Source organism: Rhinoderma darwinii, chromosome 4 (genome assembly GCF_050947455.1).
Source record: "Rhinoderma darwinii isolate aRhiDar2 chromosome 4, aRhiDar2.hap1, whole genome shotgun sequence".
Taxonomy (NCBI): Eukaryota; Metazoa; Chordata; class Amphibia; order Anura; family Rhinodermatidae; genus Rhinoderma; species Rhinoderma darwinii.
Genome location: NC_134690.1, coordinates 293,910,470 through 293,935,683, shown reverse-complemented (window position 1 = coordinate 293,935,683; position 25,214 = coordinate 293,910,470). Strand labels below are relative to the sequence as shown.

Sequence of the window (25,214 nt, the reverse complement as noted above, 5' to 3'; positions counted from 1 at the left end):
ATTCATGAACATCTTCCATAGACTGAACTATATTACATAGCTTGGTGTCATCTGCAAAAATAGAAATAGTGCTATTAATCCCATCTTCTATATCATTAATAAATAAGTTGAATAATAGTGGTCCCAGCACTGAACCCTGGGGTACACCACTTATAACTGGGGACCATTCAGAGTAGGAATCATTGACCACAACCCTCTGGATACGGTCCTTGAGCCAATTCTCAATCCAATTACAAACTATATTTTCTAAACCTATAGTCCTTAATTTACCCATTAGGCGTCTATGGGGGACAGTGTCAAATGCCTTTGCAAAGTCCAAAAACACTAAATCCACAGCGGCCCCTCTGTCTAGACTTCTGCTCACCTCTTCATAAAAACAGATTAGGTTAGTTTGACAACTTCTGTCCTTAGTAAAACCGTGCTGGCTGTCACTTATAATGCTATTTATTGTCACATAATCCTGTATATAGTCCCTCAATAGCCCCTCAAACATTTTCCCCACGATGGATGTTAAGCTTACTGGTTTATAATTACCCGGGGAAGACCTAGAGCCCTTTTTGAAAATAGGCACCACATTTGCGCTGCGCAAGTCCCTTGGCACTATACCAGTCACTAGAGATTCTCTGAATATTATGAAAAGGGGGACAGAAATAACTGAACTAAGCTCTTTAAGAATTCTAGGGTGTAACCCATCTGGTCCCGGGGCCTTGTGCACATTTATTTTATTTAATTTAGCTTGGACCATATCTACATTCATCCAATTCAGTATATCAACTGATATATTAACAGCACTGGCACCGGCTACATCAGCTGCTCTTTCTTCTGTTGTATATACAGAGCTAAAGAACCCATTTAGTAACTCTGCCTTCTCTTGATCCCCTGTGATCAACTCCCCATTACCATTATCTAGGGGTCCTACATGTTCAGACCTTGGCTTTTTAGCATTTATATACTTGAAGAATTTTTTGGGATTTGTTTTACTATCCTTGGCCACCTGCCTTTCATTTTCTTTTTTTTCTAATTTTATTACCTTTTTACAGATTTTATTAAGCATATGTTTGTTTTTTTCCTTTTACTGTGGACAGCGTTGGGGGCTGGCCTTAACTATAGGGGATAATAACTACAGCGTAGGACTGTATAGGTGACAATAACTACAGGGGAGGACTATATAGGAGCAATAACTACATGGGAGGACTATATAGGGGACAATAAATACAGGAAAGAACTATATAGGTGACAATAACTACAGGGGAGGACTACACAGGGGACAATAACTACAGGGGAGGACTATATAGGGGCACTAACTACAGGGGAGGACTATATAGGGAGCCCTATCTACAGCAAATGCCACAGGGGGCACTATCTGCAGGGAATGCCAAAAGGGGCACTATCTACAGGGGACGCCACAGGGGGTACTATCTATAGGGAACAATATTAATAATAACGCCACAGGGGGCCCTATCCACAGGGAACGCTACTATCTACAGAGTGCACTACGGGGAGCACAATCTACAGAGGGCTTTATGAGAGGCACTATGGGGAGCACTATCTACAGAGGACACAATAGGGAGCACTATCTACAGGGTGCTTTATGAGAGGCACTATAGGGGGTTTTACACTTCATAGAACGCTCGTTGCCGATAATTGCCCAGTGTAAAAAAGGTCAGCGATCAGCAGATGAACGAGCAAACTCTCGATCATCTGCTGGTCGTATCACTTTAAAAAAGTTAAATATTATCGTTGTCGGCAGCTCATCTCCTTGTGTAAACAGGGAGACGCACTGCTGACATGATAATAATGTATGGGGACGAGCAATCGAAGTAACGACCACTCGTCCCCATCCATTATGCCGTGTGACAGGAGCAAACGAGCGCCGATCAACGATGTATGGTTGATTGGCACTCGCTGCACCAGCCGAATATCGGCAGGTGTAAAAGGTCCTTATCTACAGGGGGCTCTATGAGGGGCACTATCTACAAGGGCACTGACTGTGGTGCATTACTTTACAGTGTTTGACACAATTTTATTCATGGACACAGTGTATAGTACCAATATTTTCAGGAGCCCAGTGTGTAGCACTATTATATTCAGCACAGTGTATAGTACTATTATGTTTAGCACAATGTGTAGCACTATTATGTTCAGGGGCACAGTGTATGGTACTATTATATTTAGGGGCATCGAGTGCGGCACCATGATAATTTTATCTTCGTTTATAGGTGAAGAAATGTTGGAAAAGTGAGGAGCTGAAGACATCTGAGGGGCAAACTCTGCAGAAATCGGTTGTGGCCGGGAGAAGTCATTATAGAGAGCCAAATAAAAGCGAAAAAGAACGACTCCAATCTGAGAAGTCATCACTAAATGTAAATGTTTATTCTCCCTGTGACTGATCAGTACTGTAGTCACTGTATGATCTGCAGCGAGAAGATGGGTGTATCGTTCTTTTTTTGTGAAACAACTCCCAGCATATCCTTACCATCGTTCTGGCTATACTGGGAACTGTAGTTTTATTCCGTCCAAACTTATATGGCATGGATTAAAATGAATTTGCAAATGATCTCTGTACTGAGCTGTATTTGTGCTTGTGCTGTATTTATGTACTGAGCTTGTGTAATGACTGGGTAGGGAGACAGACAGGTGAGCCCTAATCTACCCGCCACTCAGTCCCTGCCTACTGGCACGGCCCATCCTAGGCGACGGCGTACAACTGGTCGACGGTCCCTACGCTCAATAAGTGCACGACAGACCAACAGACAAGGGTACACAGAAGCTAAGGGAAATGGGGCAGTTGCCCACGGCAACACCGTGACCAACAAGAGTAGTGAATGAGTCGAGTCAAACCAGGAGTGTACGAGGTACCAAACGCAGAGCAGGAGAGTAGTCAGTAAAGCCAGGGTCAATTTGAAGCAGAGGTCAATAGTATTAGCAGGAGCAGCAGAGCCAGGAAACCAGACAGAATCACAGGCAAAGAAGGAGCAGGAAACGAAGGTATAAATAAACAGAGGGATGGGAGCTAGCTCCGTCTGGCCAGGCTGTGATAGGTTCTCCCACTCCTCAGCCTCCCAGCCTGAGTGGTTGCAGATCGAGTCACTCTAACAGACCTAGGCACAGATGCAGGCTGATTAAACACGGGCGTCGACAAAGAAGCTGTGTCAGGCAAATCCATTACAGCTTGGTTCTGGTGTTGAATATATGTACTGAGCTTGGTTCTGAAGTTATATACATCATAACAACCAAGCTCAATACATATATACAGCACCAAAGAGAAGCTCATAACATATATACAACTCCAGAACCAAGATCAGTACATATGTACAGCACCAGAACAAAGCTCAGTACATATATACATCACCAGAACAAAGCTCAGTACATATATACACCAAAACCAAGCTTGGTTCTGGTGTTGTATTTATGTAATGAGCTTTGTTATGGTGCTGTATTTATGTACTGAGCTTGGTTCTGGTGAGTATATACATACTGAGCTTGGTTCTGATGCTGTATACATGTATGAGCTTGGATCTGGTGTTGTATATATGTCCTGAGCTTGGTTCTGGTGTTGTGTATATGTACTGAGCTTGGTTCTGGTGTTGTGTATATGTACTGAGCTTGGTTCTGGTGTTGTATATATGTACTGAGCTTTGTTTTGGTGCTGTATATATGTACTGAGCTTAGTTCTGGTGCTGTATTTATATGCTGAGCTTGGTTCTGGGGCTGTATATATATGTACTGAGCTTGGTTCTGGGGCTGTATATATGTACTGAGCTTTGTTCTGGTGCAGTATATTTGTACTGAGCTTTGTTCTGGTGTTGTATATATGTACCTGGCTTGGTTCTGGTGCCTTATATATGTACTGAGCTTGGTTCTGGTGCTATATATGTGTACTGAGCTTGGTACTAGAGTTGTATATATGTATTGAGCTTGATTCTGGTGAGTATATATGTACTAAGCTTTGTTCTGGTGAGTATATGTATGTACTGAGCTTGGTGCTGGTGTTGTATTTATGTTCTGAGGTTGGTTCTGGTGATGTATTTATGTACTGAGTTTTGTACTTAAGCTGTATATATGTACTGAGCTTTGTTCTGGTGTTGTATATATGTACTTGGCTTTGTTCTGGTGCTGTATATATGCACTGATCTTTGTTCTGGTGCTGTGTGTGTGTATATATATATATATATATATATATATATATACTGAGCTTGCTTATGGTGCTGTATATATGTATGAGCTTGGTTCTGGTGCTGTATTTATGTACTTGTCTTTGTTCTGGTGCTGTATATATGTGCTCAGCTTGCTCCTGGCACCGTATCTGTGCATTAGCTGGGAGAGTTGTCGCGGCTTACTGCGCACACCGCACTGTCCTCCACCCTTCTCACAGTCCACAGCCTAACTAAATGGGCTGAGCACACTTAGGATATTGAATGTGTGCATAATGTGTGGGCATGTATGCTTATGTAATTATATAAATAGTGTGGAAATCCACAGTGTTGGAGCAGGTCAGCAGGTCTGGATTGAGCAGCTTTATTTGAGGCACAGACAGTTCAGGAGGAGACAAAGTCCACAATATGTTTAGGCAGCTTGGGCCACCAGTATTTGTGTGCAATTAGGTCCCAAGTTTTATGGACACCAGAGTGCCTGGCCAGTTTGGAACTGTGTCCCCAGCGAAGAATATTTCTCCTATCTACAAGAGGGACGAAGGTCTTCCCAGGAGGAATGTCTGTATTTTGCAGAGGATTGACGGGAATAGGACAGCGCATCAGCTCTCATATTCATGTAAGCGGGACGGAAGTGGAGCACAAACTGGAATCAGGCAAAGAATAGCGACCACCTGGCTTGACGAGGATTTAACCGCTGAGTAGACTGGAAATAGGAAAGATTCTTGTGGTCGGTAAAGATGAGGATAGGATTTATGGCGCCCTCCAGCAAATGTCTCCATTCCTGAAAGGCCAATTTGATGGCCAGTAACTCCCAATCCCCAATTGAGTAATTGCGCTCAGTGGGGGAAAAAATTCTTGAGTAGTAGCCACACACCACTGCCTTACCCTTGGAGTTTCTCTGGAGGAGAAGTGCACCTGCAATAACAGAGGAAGCGTCAACCTCGAAAGAGAACTGTCCGGATGATCGAGAATCGAGGCTGAAGTGAAGGCACTCTTGAGGCTGTTAACTGCCGACTCTGCCTTTGGGGTCCACACTTTAGCATTCACACTCTTCTTAGTAAGGGCAGAGATAGTAGCAGTCAGCGACGAGAAGTTTGGGATAAACTGCCAATAGAAATTTGCGAATCCCAGAAATTGCTGTATGGCCCGAAGGCCCGAAGGACGTGGCCCCACGTAAAACGGACTTCACCCTCTCTGGATCCATTTTGAGACCTCGATCGGAGACAATATAGCCCAGGAAAGGCAACATTTTTTTCTCAAAGATACATTTCTCTAGTTTAGCATATAGACGATTCTCCCTTTGCCGCAACAGGACTTAACGAACATGCTTCCATTGCGTTGTCGGATCTGGTAAGTAGATCAGGATGTTATCCAAATACACCACCACCACGCAGACATAGTGGAGATACTGGAAGATGTAATTGACAAATTCCTCGAATACTGCTGGAGCATTAAACAGACCAAAGGGCATCACAAGATACTCATAGTGTCCGTCTCGGGTGTTGAATGCGGTCTTCAACCCTGGCGAATCCGGACCAGGTTGTAAGCCCCACGTAAGACCAGCTTAGTAAAAATCTTGGCTCAACGTATGCGATTGAAGAGCTCCGAGATTAGCTGCAAGGGACACTGCAAGGGATACTTGTTCTTGACCGTGATCTGGATAAGACAGCGGTAATCGATACAGGGTCAAAGAGATCCATAATTTTTCATTAAGAAAAAGAACTCAGCTCCGGCCGGAGAAGTAGACTTCCGAATGAACCCCCTCTCAAGGTTCTCCTTGACATAAGCCAATGTGGCCTGGGTCTCTGGCAAGGAGAGAGGATATACCCGTCCATGGGGAGGAGAGGTGTCTGGAAGTAGTTGTATTGGGCAATCGTAAGAGCGGTGAGGAGGAAGAACCTCAGCTTCCTTTTTGCTGAAGACGTCCGCAAAGCCAACATAATGTAAAGGTGGTCCAGAGAATGACTGAGGCCGGGAAGGCTGGATAGGACGAACCTGTGGCAGGCAGCGGTGAAGACACTTAGAGCCCCATTGGAGGAACTCTCTGGAATTCCAGTCGAGAACCGGTGCATGTAAATGAAGCCAAGGCAGGCCCTCAAAATATGATTGACAGCTTTAGGCAGGACAAAGAAGACAATTTGTTCCGAATGGAGGATTCCAACATAGTCTCAGCGGTTTAGTCCTGAACAATATAGGATCGGACAGAGGCTGCCCATTCAGCGAGGCAACAGCAAGGGAGAGGATTTGGCTACTGGCATTGTTTCCACCTAGGGTTGTATCTCAAACCAACCCTAGGCGCTGGAGTTTCCCGGCTTCTGAGGACATTGACACACAAAATGGCCTCCGGGGCCTCAATACAAACAAAGTCCAGACGTGCGGCTACGATTTTTTTTCCTGAACGGACAATTTGTGTCGGTCCACTTGCATAGGTTCTTCAGGTGGCACAACAGTACAAGGCAGCAGGAGTCACTGAAACTTGGGTGCCAGTTACTTTTTGTCTCGATGAACCTCCTGGACCCGTTCCTGGATTCTCATGTTGGTAACAAAATTAGGGTATCTAGGGTGGATGGAAGGTCATGGCTTCAAGCTCATCCTTTATTTGCGAAGACAGTCCTTGCCGGAAAGTCACAACTAAGGCCTCATTCAGGGGTGTAGCTAAAGGTTCATGGGCTGCATCACTGGGTCACGTGTGTGCGTGTTTGTATATGTGTGTGTGTGTATATATATATATATATATATATATATATATACACATACACACACACACTCCTTCTCAATAAATTAGAATATAATCAAAAAGTTTATTTTTTTCAGTAATTCAATTCAAAAAGTAAAACTCATAAATTATATAGATTCTTTACACACAGAGTAACCTATTTCCAGCATTTTTTTTATTTTACTGTTGATGATTATGGCTAACAGTTAATGAAAACAGCAAATTTTGTGTCTCTTGTGTTTTTTTATACCGAACTGTAGGCCTACTGAAAAGTATGTACAGTATATGCACTCAGTACTTGGTCGGGGCTCCTTTTGCATGAAATACTGCATCAATGCGGCGTGGCATGGAGGCGATCAGCCTGTGGCACTGCTGAAGTGTTATGGAAGCCCAGGTTGCTTTGAAAGCGGCTTTCATCTCTCCTGCATTGATGGAGACATCAGCTTTAGGTAGGTTAGTAAATGGTGGGAACACAAGGAGCTCAGTTTTAGAAATATTCAGTTTCAGATTGAGAGAGGACATGATGTTAGAGACAGCGGACCGACAATCACTGGTGTTTTGTATTAGAGCAGGGGTGATGTCATGGGAAGAAGCATATAATTGGGTGTCATCAGCGTAAAGATGGTACTAGAAGCCAAATCCGCTGATGTCCAATAGGGGCTGTGTAGAGAGAAAAGAGGAGCGGACCTAGGACTGAACCCCGATAACGGGGGGAAGAAGAGAAGTAGTAGTACCAGCAAATGACACACTGAATGAGCGGTCAGAAAGATTGGAAGAAAACGAAGAGAGAGCAGCATCCTTGAGGCCAATAGAGTGGAGCATGTTAAGTAGGAGTTTGTGGTCTACAGTGTCAAAGGCTGCAGAGAGATCCAGAAGAATCAGTAGAGAGTATTTGCCGTTAGATTTAGCCGCCAAGAGATTGTTTGAGACTTCAGTAAGGGCAGTTTTCGTGGAGTGTAGAGTGTGGAAACCAGATTGTAAGGAGTCAAGAATGGAGTTAGCAGAGAGATCGTGGATAAGGCAAGAGTAGACCAAGCATTCCAGGAGTTTGGAGATGAAGTGGAAATTATAGACAGGTCGGTAGTTAGAGGCGATGGATGGTTCAAGAGTTGTTTTTTTTTCAGTAATGGGTTTATAATGGCATGCTTAAAAGAGGAGGGAAAGATTCCAGAAGAAAGAGAGGTTAAAAATTTTAGTCAGGTGACTAGTTACAGTCGGGGAGAGTGACTGGATGAGCTGTGAGGGGATAGGATCACTAGAGCAGGTAGTAGCACGAGAACAAGAAAGGAGCCTAGAGACTTCTTCTTCTGTTATTGGGTCAAATGCTGAAAGTGTAGAAGAGAGAGTGTGGGAGGGAAGGGGATCGATGTTAATAGGGGACTGGGGGATAATATCATTCCAGAGGCGACAAGGCTTCTTTACAGTGAGAACTGTGAATTTATGGAATAGCCTACCGCAGGAGCTGGTCACAGCAGGGACAGTAGATGGCTTTAAAAAAGGGTTAGATAATTTCCTAGAACAAAAAAATATTAGCTCCTATGTGTAGAAATTTTTTCTTCCCTTTTCCCTTCCCTTGGTTGAACTTGATGGACATGTGTCTTTTTTCAGCCGTACTAACTATGTAACTATGTAACTATGTAACTATGTTGCCAATTTTAACTTTAAAATAAGCGGCCAGGTCTTCAGCATTGAGAGCTGTGATTGGTGTCTGCACTTTAGGACTAAGGAGGGAATGAAAAGTATCAAAGAGGCGTTTTGGAGATGGGAGAGGTGAAATAGACTTGTTTGGCTTTGTGAAGGGCAGAGTTGTAAGTTCTCAGCATAAATTTGTAATGGAGGAAGTCTGCTGACAAGTGCGATTTTCTCCACAGACGTTCGGTACATCTCGAGCACCACTGAAGAGTGGAATTGAAGTGTGTGCCAGAGTTGTAGGGGGTGCTGGTTCGGAGTGTAGGGGGTGCTGCTTCATCCAAAGCATTTTTGAGAGTGTTATTGTAATGTTTTGTGGCCAGATTGGAACAGGAGAGGGAAGAGATAGGGGACAATGTGGACTGTAGATTGTCTATGAGTTGGCATGTCCTGTGGAGGCAGAGAATTTTTGATAGTAAAGGGGAGGAGGTTGTGATCAGAGAGCGGTAGGGGCGAATTATTAAAGTCAGAAACTAAGCAGAGACAGAAGAAGACCAGGTCAAATGAATGCCGTCTTCATGTGTAGGAGAGTAAGTTGTGACAGACCTAGGGAGGAGGTTAAAGATAGAAACTGGGGGGCAGATGAGGAGTTATCAATTAGGATGTTAAAGAGGCTCTGTCACCACATTATAAGTAGCCTATATTGTACATGATGTGATCGGCGCTGTAATGTAGATTACAGCAGTGTTTTTTATTTAGAAAAACGATCATTTTTTACGGAGTTATGACCAATATTAGCTTTATGCTAATGAGTTTCTCAATGGACAACTGGGCGTGTTTTACTTTTTGGCCAAGTGGGCATTGTACAGAGGAGTGTATGACGCTGACCAATCAGCGTCATACACTTCTGTCCATTCATTTACACTGCACATAGCGATATAGCTATATCGTTATGTGCAGCCACATAAACACACTATAACATTACTGCAGTGTCATGACAATGAATATACATTACCTCCAGCCAGGACGTGATGTGTATTCAGAATCCTGACCACTTCTCTGCACGTCTCTGATTTACAGCACAGCACAGCGAGATCTCGTGAGACTTTCCTGCTATGCTGTAAATCACAGAGGCATGCAGAGAAGTGGTCAGGATTCTGAATACACATCCGGTCCTTGCTGGAGGTAATGCATATTCATTTAATTAGCATAAGGCTAATATAGGTCATAACTCCGTGAAAAAATGATTGTTTTTCTAAATAAAAAACACTGCTGTAATCTACATTACAGCGCCGATCATATCATCTACAATATAGGCCACTTATAATGTGGTGACAGAGCATCTTTAAAGTCACCCATGATGAAAGTTGGGTTTTCAGGGGAAAGGAATTGTGGAAGCCAGGCAGCAAAATGATCCAGAAATTGACACGGTGAGCCCTGGGGGTGGTAGACACTGCCACTCGAGGGAGAATGGGCGAAAGTGTCTGAGGGTGTGGACTTCAAAAGAGGGAAATGTGAGTGAGGGGAGAGGGGGATTGACCTGGAAAGTACAGTGTGGGGAAAGAAGTATACCTACTCCTCCACCCTGCCTGTTCTCAGGTCTGGGGCATGAAAGAAATGGAGACCACAATAAGACAGAGCAGCAGGGGAAGCAGTGTCAGACAGGTGTAGCCATGTTTCTGTAATAGCCAGGAGGTTGAGAGAGTTAGAAAGGAATAAGTTGTGAATAAAGGTGATTTCTTTTTGCACACAGACCGAGAATTCCAGAGAGCACAGTTAAAAAAAACAGGAGAAGATGTACAAGGAATGTTAAGAAGAAGTAAGGAGTTGAGCTTGGCAGAAGAAAAGGGAGGACCAGGGTAAGGAGAGATGTCCCCTGCAGCTACTAGCAGTCGAACGGAGAGGGTCTGCAAATGGTTCAGTGATTTATAGGAGTGAATTTTGTGTTGAGCAGTGGGATGAGATGGTTAAAGTGGTTCAGGAAAGTGAATAGTGCATGGGAACTGTACATGGACGAGGGAAGGAGAGAGGGACTGATGTGGATAGAGTTAAGCAGAGGCATAAATAGGTGGTAGGTTTGTAAATAAACAACAGCTACAATAATCAGTGGTGGATTAAGTAGACCATAGGCCCTAGGCTGTTACCCGAACTTGGGCCACCCTTCCACACCGCCGCGCCGTAACTATTGTTAACACTACCTTTTTGTGCAAGATTTAACAAATGGGTGTTACGATTCCCCCTGTCACAGGGCTGTGTCCCTACATACTGACAGGATCACACTGTGCAGGGACACATCCTCCTGACAAGTGGAATTGTCTATCAGTCCTGGACTGCACAAAGACTTTTTGTGAAATAAAAGGTTTTCCTATAATAAAGATGTCAGGAGAGGTGACAGATTCTCTATAAATCTAGTGACTCACAGGTGACGACGTCTCAGATTCTAGTATTTTTTTGTTCCTCTTTTCTTCTCCATCTGTTCCAGACTTCATGGCAACTTCTCCCGGCCATGACACATTTCTGCAGAATTTGTCACTCAGATGTCTTTGGCTCCTCACTTTTCCAACATTTCCACACCTATAAACGAAAATAAAATTATCATGGTGCCAAACACTGCACCCCTAAATATAATAACACCAAACACTGCGCCTCTGAATAAAATAGTACCAAACACTGTACCCCTGAATATAATAATACCACACACTGAACCCCTGAATATAATTGTGTCAAACACTGTAAAGTAATGCACCACATACACAGTGCCCCATGTACATAGTGCCACACACAGCCCCCTGTAGATATCACCCCCCCCATAGATAGCACCACACACAGCCCACAGTAGGTATCACACATCCCCCCTATAGCTAGTAACACACAGCCCCGTATAGATAACACCACACAGCCGCCCTGTAGATAGCACCACACAGCCCCCCTGTAGAGATCATCACACACAGCCCCCTGTAAATATCACACATCCCCCTTTAAGCTAGCACCACACACAACCCCCCATAGAGAGCGTTACACATAGCCCCCTATAGATAGTGCCACACAGCCCCTCCAGTAAAGAGCAACACAGCCCTCCCCCTCTTGTAAATAGCGCCACACAGCCCCCCTGTAGAGAGCGCCACAAACATACCACTGTGGATAGCGCCACACAGCTCCCCCTTGTATATAGTGCTACACAGCCCTCCCCCTTTGTATATAGGGCCACACAGTGCTAACTCCTTGCATATAGTGCTGCACAGCACTCCCCCCTTGTATATAGTGTCACTCAGCGCTCCCCCTTTGTATATAGTGTCACACAGCGCTCCCCCCTTTGTATATAGTGTCACATAGCGCTCCTCCCCTTGTATATAGTGTCACACAGCGCTCTCCCCTTTGTATATAGGGCCAGACAGTGCTTCCCCATGTGTGTAGAGCCACACAGCGCTCCCCCCTTGTGTATAGAGCCACACAGCGCTCCCCCTTGTATATAGGACCTCACAGCTCCCCTCCCCCCTTGTATATAGTGCACACAGCGCTCCCGCCCTTGTATATAGTGCACACAGCGCTCCCCCCTCTTGTATATAGGGCCACACAGCGCTCCCCTCCCCCCTTGTATATAGTGCACACAGCGGTTTCCCCCTTTGTATATAGGGCCACACAGCGCTCCTCTCCCCCTTGTATATAGTGCACACAGCGCTCCTCTCCCCTCTTGTATATAGGGCCACACAGCACTGCCCCCTCAGGAAAAAAAAATATATTGAACTCACCTTGCCCTGTTCCCGCGACAGCTGCTCCGGCCGGACGCATGCACATCTGCTGGGCAGGAGGCATGCGCAGGTCGGCGTGATGCAGTACGCCGGCCTGCACAGGGAGTCTTCCCGGCGCCTTATAGACTGCAGGCCTAACGTGGACTGCAGCCTATCATATTCATTTGTATCTTAGTCCTGAGGACTCAGATACAAGTGAATGTGGCTGCCGCTAGCACCGGGAGCCCACTAAGGTGCTAGCGACACCACCAGGCATGAGGGGGCCAGTGCGGTCATGTGTAGTTCACCCTAATGATGATCCGCCACTGACAATAATGAGTGCGGCAGTAAACATGGTGTGATGGTTTTTTGTTAGGAAACAGATTATGTTCAAAGCAATAATTAAAATGCATGTAAATTTGTATGTTTAGCCCACATAGCTTACATGTCACTTACCCTGTCTAACTGCCATGTGTAACTGCAGCAACACTTTGACAATATGACAGTTGGACAAAGATGTCTTCTGCACTCGTGCCACCCCTGCACAAGTGCCTTTCCCTAATGCTACAACTAAATTTATAGGGGAGTAGATGCTCAGATCTAGGCCAAATTAACCTTGTTCAGCTATTAATCATATAGACTAGACACATGAGGTGAAAAAGCTATGTAGAGATAAACAAATAAACTAACTGGTCTAAATGATCATAAAACTTAATGAGGATCAAACAGTTTAACAAAAGTTACATAGATAACTTATGACCATCTTGGGAGACAGGAAAGCAGAGTTATGTACCATAAAACATAACTTTCAGCATTGGAAATGAAGATTCAGCAAAGAGATAGTTAAATACAGTAAAAGATTACTGTCTGCTGGAGCCCTGTATCTAAGCCTACCATGTGGTTGGCTTAGATTCAGGGCCCAGCAGACCGGATCACACCTTGTGTGATCCTGTCTGCTGGGCCATTTATCTAAGCCTACCACATGGTAGGTGTTTTGCAGTCCCTAAAAATTGATGGCCTATCCTCAGGAGGGGGTGAAGCGCTTCATACAATCGCTGCTTCTCCTTCATTTCCATTACTTCCTCACACTGTGAATTGCTGAGGAGGTACCGTGGTGATTGCAGCAGGAGCATCCAATCGATTCGCGATGGAGTTTACTGCCTGTAGGAGCTGATCCTGCCGTGAATGAAGGTCTCACATGTCCACTTGCACCACCGTCGTGGTCTTGGGCTGAACAGCGGGGTCCATGGCCTGAGCGTACTGTCACGGCTGTGGGGTATGTGGGCCCACTAGACCGCTCCGCCATAGCAGAGAAGCAGCTGGCCTAACAATAGTCAATAACAGTGACTCGGACAAGGGTACCTGGGAGGATGTTCAGGAGTAGCAGACCACGTGTCACAGGTGATGCTTGCCGTGGCAGATTACAGTGTTCACCGTGCAGTATAAACAACATGTTAACTTTATTCTGCGGGTCGATACGATTACAGTGACACCAAATTTATGTAGTTTTTTTACATTACACTACGTTCCCACAATAAAAATACTCTTTTCTAAAAAAAAAAACAAACATGTTTTAGTGTCGCCATTTTCTGACAGCCATAACTTTTTTATTTTTTAGTTGATATCACTGCGGGAGGGCTTGTTATATACGTGACGAACTGTAGTTTCTATTGGTACCATTTTGCGTTACTTGCAACTTTTTATTACATTTTTTTTGAGACAAGATGACCAAATGTATAGTTTTTTTTCATGTTTTCATTATTTTTCTAATTATAAAGGAGTTGATAAGGGAAACAGGGCGATTGTTGTTTTTATTACTTAAAACTTTTATTTATTTATTTTTCTTTAACATTTTTTTTTACACTTACCTGGGGACTTGAAGATCTGGTCTTCTGATCCCCGGTACGATACACTGCACTACTTATGTAGTGCAGTGTATTGTAACTGTCATTCATCATCTGACAGTTAGCCTATTACGTCATGCCTCAGGCAGGACCTAATAAGCTTCTGTACCTGGGCAACCAGGAAGCCTAGCAACGGTTTCCTGGTTGCCATAGCAACCATCGCCACCCGCGATCCATTGCGGGAGGGTCCGGGGGGTACAGAGGGAGCTCCCTCCCTCTGTCAACCACTTCAATGCGGCGGACGCCATTGACAGCCACATTGAAGGAGTTAAATGGTTGCGATCGGCGGTAACTGCCGTCGCCACCTTTGCAGCGGGATGTCAGCTGTGTATTACAGCTGACAGCTGCTGAAGATGAAGCGCGCACAGCTGCTTTGCCGGCTTTATCTACAGGGCGTGACTGTACGCCCTATTGCGGGAACGCACTTTGAATTTGGACGTACCGTCACGCACAAAAGCGGGATGGGGTTAAACAAGGAAGGGTACAAACAGATAGCACATGACAGATGTGCAACACATAATATACATTATTTAGGCACACTATGACAAGTTGAAATAAATCGCCTTCTCGGCGACGCTTAAGCTACAGCGTCCTATCAAAAACAAGAGATACCAAAATGAAGATGTCACAGGAGCATCTGTCAGATGCAGTAATGTACATCAAGAAAGAAACAATACATAATGCCAATAAGAATAATACAACAAAAGAAAACACAGAAATGAACTTAGCCCGGTATTTCAGCACATATATACATAAACATTATGGCTTAACACTACTATAGATGTTAGTTGCTATAATGTGAAGGTTCAAAGTGTATAGTAATAATCCCATCTCGTAAAGAGATACCAGAATTCCAACATGGGAGTGATAGTGGCACATATAAATGCGACAACATTACAAAGAACAAGGAAGGCAATTACTAGACATGTTACAAAGCTATATCAAGAATTACTAAGGTCTCTGCCTCCATGGGCCAGCCAGGGTCCCCCCCACCTTCAATTATATACAGCTCTAGAATGTTTCACCCAAGCTGCGAGTTCCTTAAAGAGGCTCTGTCACCAGATTTTGCAGCCCCTATCTGCTATTGCAGCAGATAGGCGCTGCAATGTAGATTACAGTAACGTTTTTATTTTTAAAAAACGAGCATTTTTGGCCAAGTTATGACCATTTTCGTATTTATGCAAATGAGGCTTGCAAAAGTACAACTGGGCGTGTTGAAAAGTAAAAGTACAACTGGGCGTGTATTATGTGCGTACATCGGGGCGTGTTTACTACTATTACTAGCTGGGCGTTGTGTATAGAAGTGTCATCCACTTCTCTTCACAACGCCCAGCTTCTGGCAGATCACGCTGTGACGTCACTCACAGGTCCTGCATCGTGTCGGCACCAGAGGCTACACTTGATTCTGCAGCAGCATCAGCATTTGCAGGTAAGTAGCTACATCCACTTACCTGCAAACGCCGATGCTGCTGCAGAATCATCTGTAGCCTCTGGTGCCGACACGATGCAGGACCTGTGAGTGACGTCACAGTGCTGCACTGCCAGAAGCTGGGCGTTGTGAAGAGAAGTGGATGACACTTCTATACACAACGTCCAGCTAGTAATAGTAGTAAACACGCCCCGATGTACACACATAATACACTCCCAGTTGTACTTTTACTTTTCAACACGCCCAGTTGTACTTTTGCAAGCCTCATTTGCATAAATACAAAAATGGTCATAACTTGGCCAAAAATGCTCGTTTTTTAAAAATAAAAACGTTACTCTTATCTACATTGCAGCGCCTATCTGCTGCAATAGCAGATAGGGGCTGCAAAATCTGGTGACAGAGCCTCTTTAAGGCTATGTTCACACGGAGTATTTTGGGGGAGGAATATCTGCCTCAAAGCTCCAAACGGAATTTTGAGGCAGATATTCCTCCCCCAAAATACTCCGTGTGAATAGCAATGATCGCGCCGTTTTTCGCCCGCGGCCATTGAGCGCCGCGGGCAGAAAACACGCTTTCTCCTGCCTCCCATTGAAGTCAATGGGAGGTCGGAGGCGGAAGCGCCCGAAGATAGGGCATGTCGCAAGACGCCGACGCCTCAATGGGAGGCGTTCTCGGGCCGTTTCTGCCGAGTTTTGCGACGCGGTTTCCGCGTCAATAAACTCGGCAAAAGACCCCGTGTGAACATAGCCTAAGTCTGCAAATTTTTTTAACTTATCCAACCAAAGTAAGCATACCGTACCTAAAAATACAATTTAACTATTTATTCAAAGTAATGTGTGGAGGACCACCTATCACACAATGCTGTGAACAACAGATCACATTGGTGTACACCACCCATAAAGTTATATATATGTAAGGAAGGGGAAAGAGGGAGAAAGTTATGTGATCTATTAATATTTAACTTTTATTGTTATGCATTAAAATAGACAATTACACTAAAAGTCCACCGGGGCAAACTGGTATGTGTGAGTGACCCCCAAACTCACATACCTTTGGCCATGTAATGTATGGTAAATTGATAGATTGTTATGTTGTCAGTATTATTATGGTAGGAAGCACAAATTTACTTTGCTGCTATGGTAGCAAGATACACTATATATCAATTCAAATTTATGTCATCAACAAAGCCTGTGGGTTGTATTATAAAGCTGACAGCAATCAATACTCCGTGGGTGAACCACAGAATGGTGTGCCGTCAAGCAACCTAAATTGGGCATCTGCGCTGTCCGTGTGATCAGGCAGCGTAGTTATAATAATTTTGACCCACCGTGCCAAAATTTGCCAATCGCACTACCATGCAACTATACCACGGCACAGTGTGAACATAGGCCTGCTAACTGCACCCTCACGTTGGTGCCCCTGTGGACAAGAGCAACAACGTGGGGAGCAGTGTATGATTGCACTGCTGTAAGTTATGTATATGTAGAAACAATAACTGCTGTGCAACCAGGCAGGGAGCTACACAGTATTTAATTAAATTATATCTATCAATAAGGTCGATTAAATTATATCTATCAATAAGGTCGACAGATTAGTCTAAAAATAGACAGGAGCAGTTAATCTATGATTCACATGAAGTGTTATGAAGTATAATACCATATGTCAAAAACATTTATGTATCTGCGCTGTCTTTGTTGGAAAACAGTGCAGTGAAGGTGATTTAAACTTGCTGTGCTGTGTAACAAAATTTACAAATAGTGACAGTGCAACAAATCAAGGCAAATTTTTGCCAATCGCACTGCCACCTGTTACTGCTACGGCAAAGTGTGAGCAGATAGAGGCGACTGTACCCTCACGCTGGTGTCCCTGTATGCCAGAGCAGCAGCGTGGGGAACAGCCATGACAGCCCTGTTGTAACCGCGCTCAGCTGTCAGCTGAGGAGCGGTATCAACACGCCGTCCCGAAGTACGACTCTGCTGTCAGCAGAGTCAGACCCAGCTATGCACTGAGTCTCAGAGCAGAGCGTCAGGGCAACCCCGCAGGACAATAAGTCCTGCAAGGCAGAAGCCACGTACTACTCCCGTAGATAAACGGGGTAGTATCAAAAACAGGACCGCACGGCCAGTTCACCGGCGGTCAGAGTAGAGTGTGGCGGCTGGGTGAAAGGAGCACACCCAGCTGCTGGATGTATCAATAACAGGACCGCACGGCCAGTTAACCGGCGGTCAGAGTAGAGTGTGGCGGCTGGGTGAAAGGAGCACACCCAGCTGCTGGATGTATCAATAATAGGACCGCACGGCCAGTTAACCGGCGGTCAGAGTGGAGTGTGGCGGCTGGGTGAAAGGAGCACACCCAGCTGCTTGATGAAACACAGCAGGGTGCGCTATCAGGACGCCGTGCTGTTAGCTAGACAGACGGCTGTCAATCGTGCAGTGGAAAGTGGAAGTTAATTTGAACAATCTATTGGCCTAAGACTGGCAACTAAGGCCAAGTGTTGCACCAGGAGACATCTAAGGGTATGTTCACACGCTGAGAGGCAGTTACGTGTGAAAAGACAGACTGTTAACAGCTGCCTCGTTTCACACGTAAAAGCTCCTCCTCGTAATTTACGAGGCATCTGAGACGCTCGTAAACCTTGAGCCGTGCTTCATTGATTTCAATGAAGAACGGCTCAAATTACGTGGCAAAGAAGTGCCCTGCACTTCTTTGCCGAGGCAGTAAATTTACGGGTCGTCGTTTGACAGCTGTCAAACGACGACTCGTAAATAACAGGTCGTCTGCACAGTACGTCGGCAAACCCATTCAAATGAATGGGCAGATGTTTGCCGACGTATTGCAGCCCTATTTTCAGACGTAAAACGAGGCATTATACGCCTCGTATACGTCTGAAATTTGGCCGTGTGAACATACCCTAAAAGTGCTAAGCACCCGACGCGCGTTTCGCCAGCATTCTGGCTTCTTCTAGGGGTGGGGTCCGCCATTGAACTGCCCTATAAATAGGGCAGGAAATTATTGACTCCCAGGCCTGGAGGAGAATGCAATAGTCAGATTGAGTAAATAGGCACTTGAATAGACTATTTATTCAACAACCTACTTTGAATCAAACAGTGATTACAGGTAAAAATAGCATGAAAATTTAATTTTGTGGCTATAATGCATACTCAGGCAAGACTCTTAGGCCCCATGCACACGAACGTGCTTTTGCGGCCGCAATTCCCGCGAAAATCCACGGGAGAATTGCGGCCCCATTCATTTCTATGGGGCCATGCACACCACCGTAGTTTTTACGGTCCGTGCACGGCCCGGGAGCCCGCACCGCAGAAAGAACGGACATGTCTTATTACGGCCGTCTTCTGTGGTCCGGGCTCATTAAAAATAATGGCCGCGGCCATGTGCATTACCCGCGATTTGCGGGCGGCTTTCGGTTGACAGTCCGCTGCCGGCCGACCCGAAAATCACTGCCGTGCACAAGGTTACGGTCGTGTGCATGAGGCCTAAGTCCAAAAAAATTGTACTCTGCAAGGAACTGTAAGATGTGAGGAGTTGATACATACCACACATGTCTACGTTCACAGGTGCATATGTTAAAGAAACGCAAAAACCACAGGAATGCCAGAGGCGTTGCTAGGTTCTCCTGCACCCGGGGCAAAGATTCAACTTGGCGCCCCCCCCCCCAAACTCTTTCCCGACATATTCCTTCCCACTCACCATGTTTGCTTTCTCAACCAATCAATGAGGTGTAACTTTTTTTCACTTTTATTTTAATGTAGCCATTTGTACATTTTACAAGCAATATAGTTCTATGTGCGGTCCTTGTTTTGCGGATCCGTGATATGCAGCTTTATTAATGGCAACGGATGTGTGCTTGAGGCCTTAGGCCTCATGCCCACTTCAGTTTTTTTCATCAGGGTGCTATCCGTTGTTTGAACTGATAGCACCCTGACACATTCATTTCAATGGGGCCATGCACACTTCCATTGCTTTAACGGAACCGTGCCGCCGTTCTATCAAAAATAGGGCAGGTCCTACTCCTACCCGTTTTTGACGGAACAGTATCGGCCTTTGCATTGATTTGGTCCGTGAAACAACGGACTACCATCCGTGTGAGGTCCGTGACTCACGGAACCGTCATTAGCGGCAGTACAACGGCCGACGGAAGTGTGCATGAGGCCATACTGTCAAACCCTTTTTCCCCACTAAAACAATATATACAGAATCCCCTCACCCCACACATAATATTTACAGTCAAATCCCCCCTCCCACAGAAAAACAATTTATAAACACACACACCTCCACACACACGCACATACACACTGTTTATACACACACACACACACACACACACACACACACTGTATACACACACACACTGTATATATACACACACTGTATATACACACGCATTGTATACACACACTGTACAAACACTGTATACACACACACACTGTATATACACACATACACTGTATATATACATACACACACACACTGAATATATACACACACACACTGTATATATACACACACTGTATATATATATATATATATATATATATATATATATACATACACACACACACTGTATATATACATACACACACACACTGTGTATATATATATATATATATATATATATATATACACACACACACACACTGTATTTATATACACACACACACACTGTATATTCACACACTGTATATATGCACACACACACTGTATATATACACACACTGTATATATATATATATATATATATATATATACATACACACACACACTGTATATATACATACACACACACACTGTGTATATATATATATATATATATATATATACACACACACACACACTGTATTTATATACACACACACACACTGTATATTCACACACTGTATATATGCACACTGTGAGGGTTTAGCATCAGGAGAAGTTGGTACAGCGGTTTCTTAGTAGCCAGAGACAGGGACACCGTGCATTAAAGTTCATAACAGGGCTTTGCCTGTGTTTTATTCTTGTCAAAGAAACGGCCTCTTGTACAACAAGGCAAAATACAAAATAAATCCTGCTCGTCTGAGCACTAACTAAACAAGATATTATCTAACTATACCAAGTGCCTTCCTACCAGGCACTGGACACAAAGTAACACAGGTCTTTACTCACATAGAATACAGGCTACTCTAGACTTAGTAGTCTCCGGTCTGAGTCAGGGGTGAGACTCTCACACACTGTGTCTGCACCTTTTTATACACAGCTAATTGAGCAGCAGCCTTGTCCTACAAACAGAGATGGACTAGGGATTGGGGAACCCGCCCTGCTCTTCCCCAATCCAACTCCAGGCCCTTTTTCCGGCTTTTCCTTAAGCCGAGATTGGAAAGCTAGAGCTTTCTATTGCAAAAAATGCTCATTCCCTGGAGCCTTGGATACATATGACAGGATTCTAGGGGAAATGTACCTTCCCTCAATGACTTTACCTGTCACTGTCTCACAACACACATACTGTATACACACACACTGTATACACACACACTGTATATACACACATACACTGTATATACACACATACACACACACTGTATACACACACACTGTATATACACACACACACATACACACTGTATATACACACACACACTGTATGTATATATATATATATATATATATATATATAAACACACACATACACACACACACTGTGTATATATATATATACACACACACACACACTGTATATACACACACACTGTATACACACACACTCTATATACACACATACACTGTATATACAAACATACACACACATTGTATATATACACACACACACACACACATACACACTGTATATACACACACACTGTGTATATATATATATATATATATATACACACACACACACTGTATACACACACATAGTATACAAACACATACACTGTATATATACACACACACTGTATATATATATATATATATATATATATATATATATATATATATACACACACACAGCTGTACTTATCAGTCCGGAGCTCCGTGTAGGGATCTTCATGTTGTCAGCGGACACATGTTGCAGGCAGGAGGAGAGCTGTGTGTAAGACTGCTCCTCCCCAGCCCTCTCTTCCTCCATCCTCCCTGCCTGTCTGCTAGCTGGGGCTGAACACTTCAATGGTGTTCTCCTCACAGGCCGAGTGTATGGCCGGCTGCATTATATGATGCTCTGCCTGTGCAGGAGAACATCGTGCATTACATTTACACAGCTCCCACTCCTGTCCCATGTGCTGCCCATGGCACTAAATGTCTATGGAGGTACCGGCCCGGCTCCACTCCCCTGGTCGGCGCCCCCCCTTCCTTCCCTTGTAGTTGCGCCCGGGGCACATGCCCCGCCTGCCCCCCCCCCTAGATACGCCCCTAGGAATGCACAAACCAATTTTTGCATGCACATTAAACTTGGGATTCTATAGGTATATAATTCTCTATCCCCTATACAAACACTGAGGCTGTGTTCACATGCCACAGTCAAATCACGTTTTCTGCTGCAATTTTCAAAAAACTAACTGCTCTACTCAGAATCGTGTCAAAAAGCACAAATTGACTGCACTGTTCACACGCAAACTCAAAAACGTCTGAAAATACGGAGCTGTTTTCAAGAGAAAACAGCTCCTGATTTTCAGATGTTTTTTTAGCAACTCGCGATTTTTGCTGCGTTTTTTTACAGCCGTTTTTGGAGCTGTTTTTCAATAGAGGCAATGAAAAAAAGTTTCCAAAAACGGCTCAAGAAACGCACTTGACATGCACTTCTTTTTCACGACTGTTTTTCAAAACGGCCACCTAGAAAATGGCCCGTCTGCTTCCAATTTTTTTAATCTAACCTGTGAATTTATGCTATAATTTTTTTTGTGGAACTAAATGGATGGATGCTTTTGGGTACTGTGGATGAAAATGTCGTTTCTGACTGACGGAAATCTTTTCCATCCATCAGAAATTTTTTAGGATATCTTCTCTAATGATAATTGTTATTGCTATGACTGTAATGTGTAACGGGTATCACTAAAGAAGCGGTCAGCGGATTTTCCACTTAAGATCGGGTACGGACAGTGTAAAATGTAAAAACTTTATTAATGTTTGTGTATAGTGCAATTGTTAGGTGTGACTTATTTGATTCCGCGATCTAGACACTGGTAAGCGTATCGGTTGTGGAGTATATAAACAACCTAATTAGGCAAAGATAGGGTGATTAGATATGCTACTGCTCATCTTTTTTTTTTTCTTTTAAAAAGACGGCTTATATCTGACAATCATAGACCAAGTATGCTCTCTGATTAATAAGGGGGATGATAACATGAAGAAAACCTCATGTTATACAAGCCCCTTGGGTCATCTACATCAATGATCCCCAACAACCGGGCCGTGAACTAATACCGGGCAGTGGATAATTTGGTGCCGGGCCGTGGTATCTGGTATCCGCCCCAGTGGCTGCAGGGAATTCAGGGCGAAAAACCGCACCAAATTGTGGTGCAGTTTTTCGCCCGGACGTGATTGGCTGCAGCGGCAGTCACATGGAATGAAGCATCATCCTAGGAGGCCGGCTCTCTGACATCATCTAGGTCGGCCTCCTGGGATGATGTTTCATCCCATGTGACTGCCGCTACAGCCTGTGAGTGGCTGCTGCAGTCACTGTCATGAATCACCATCCCAGGAGGCTGGCCTGGAGGAAGAAACTTCTGAGAAAGCATAAGATGTTTTCTTTTATAAGTTGCGTTCTTTGCGATGGAATCGCAGCGATTCCACCGCACTAATTGCAACTTACTGCTATTTGTTGTGGGTTTTACCTCCCATTGAATTCAATGGAGAAAACTCGCAACAAATAAGCAGATTTATGAAAATACAATTCACATGCTGCGGAATAAAACTCTGCACTGCATGTCAATTTCTGAGTGTTTTTTCTGCTCACTATTTACACAGCGTGTAAATGAGATTTGTTCTATCTCATCCACTTTGCTGCTTCTGTATGAATGTATGTATGTTGTATGCTGCGGATTTTCCGCAACATATTCAGCTGTGGAAAATCCGCAGTATTTAAGAACCGTATGAACTGACCCTAAACCACAAAACACAAACCCCTCCGCAGTCCATGGAAAAATTGTCTTGCATGAAACTGGTCCTTGGTTGAAAAAAGACTGGGGACCGCTGACCTACAGTCATATAGGGACAGGAGGAGGAGCACAGCTTCTCCTCCTCTCCTTGCGTGCAGCCAGCATGTCCCCTCACCAATCCCCTCTCCTCATACACACAGGCTGAAATGGGAGCTGCAAATATATGCAGCTCCTATTTAAGCCTGCTCTAACTCAGGATTTATCGTGGCTAAAAGAATCTTAGCTTTCAAACAAGCTTTGGATCGCATCTCTAGCTGCAACCTACAATACGACCTGTCATTTTACGCGTCGCTGTCAAAAGACGGCGCGTAAAATTACAGCCTCGTCAAAAGAAGTGCAGGACACTACTTGGGACGTAATTGGAGCCGTTTTTCATTGACTACAATGAAGAACAGCTCCAAATTACGTCCGTAAAAGACGCCCTGCAAAACGCGAGTACATGCAATTAAATCTGAAATTCAGGAGCTGTTTTCTTCTGAAAACAGCTCCGTAATTTCAGACAATTGCAGTCATCGTGTGCACATACCCTTAGGGTATGTTCACACGCAGTGTTTTCAGGCGTATTTCGGGGGGTTTACGCCTCAACAAAATGCCTGAAAAAACGTAAGCTGAACGCCTACAAACATCTACCCATTGAAATCAATCGGAAAAACAGCATTTAGTTCATACAGGGCTTCTTTTTACGCCTCTGTTTAAAAAAACGTAGTGTAAAAAGACGATCTGTAAGAATAAGTTCACACAGAGTTTTTTGACGAGTTTTTTGACGGGGAAACGTGCCAAAAAGCTCGTCAAAAATGGCCCGAAAATGCCTCCCGTCGATTTCCATGGGAGGTGGGGGCGGTTTTCTCCCGCGAGCGGTAAAACCGGCTCGCAGTCAAAAGGAGCGACATGCCTTATCTTCGGGCGTTTCCGCCTCTGACCTCCCATTGACTTCAATGGGAGGCAGAGAAAGCGTATTTTGCGGGGCTTTATGCCCACAGCGCCCAATGGCCGCGTGCGAAATATGCTGCAAAAAACGCCGGCGTGCAGGGAGAGGAAAATCTGACTCAAACTTCCAAACACTATGAAAAACGCCTCAAAAGAAGCTTCAAATTTCATTTTCAGCTTCAAAAACGTCTGAAAATCAGAGGCTGTTTTCCCTGAAATTAGCTCCGTATTTTCAGACGTTTTTTGTTAAGCGTGTGAACATACCCTTAGGGTATGTTCACACGTGCACGTCCGTTACGGCTGAAATTACAGAGCTGTTTTCAGGCGAAAACAGCTCCTGAATTTCAGACGTAATGGCATGTGCAGGCGTTTTTCGCAGCTTCCACTGCGGACGTAATTGGAGCTGGCGTCAATGGAAAATGGCTCCAATTACGTCCCAAGAAGTGACATGCACTTCTTTGATGCAGGCATCTTTTTTACGCGCCGTCTTTTGACAGCGGCGCGTAAAAAAAATGACCGATTGCACAGTACATCGTAAAAACCCATTCAAATGAATGGGCAGATGTTTGCCGACGCT

The 25,214-nt window shown here is 44.4% G+C and overlaps 1 protein-coding gene across 5 annotated transcripts in view; it reads left to right on the top strand.

The window, feature by feature from the left end:
- The window catches only part of PCNX2 (pecanex 2), a 934,799-nt gene that overhangs the window by 889,827 nt on the left and 19,758 nt on the right, over positions 1-25,214 (top strand). Inside the window, exon 32 of one of the 5 annotated variants that reach the window (XM_075862602.1) lies at positions 10,253-10,358. The exons of the other annotated variants lie outside the window; for them this stretch is intronic. Coding sequence (XP_075718717.1) covers positions 10,253-10,358 — 106 coding nt within the window. The remainder of the gene's footprint in view (positions 1-10,252; positions 10,359-25,214) is intronic. 5 annotated transcript variants of the gene reach the window in all.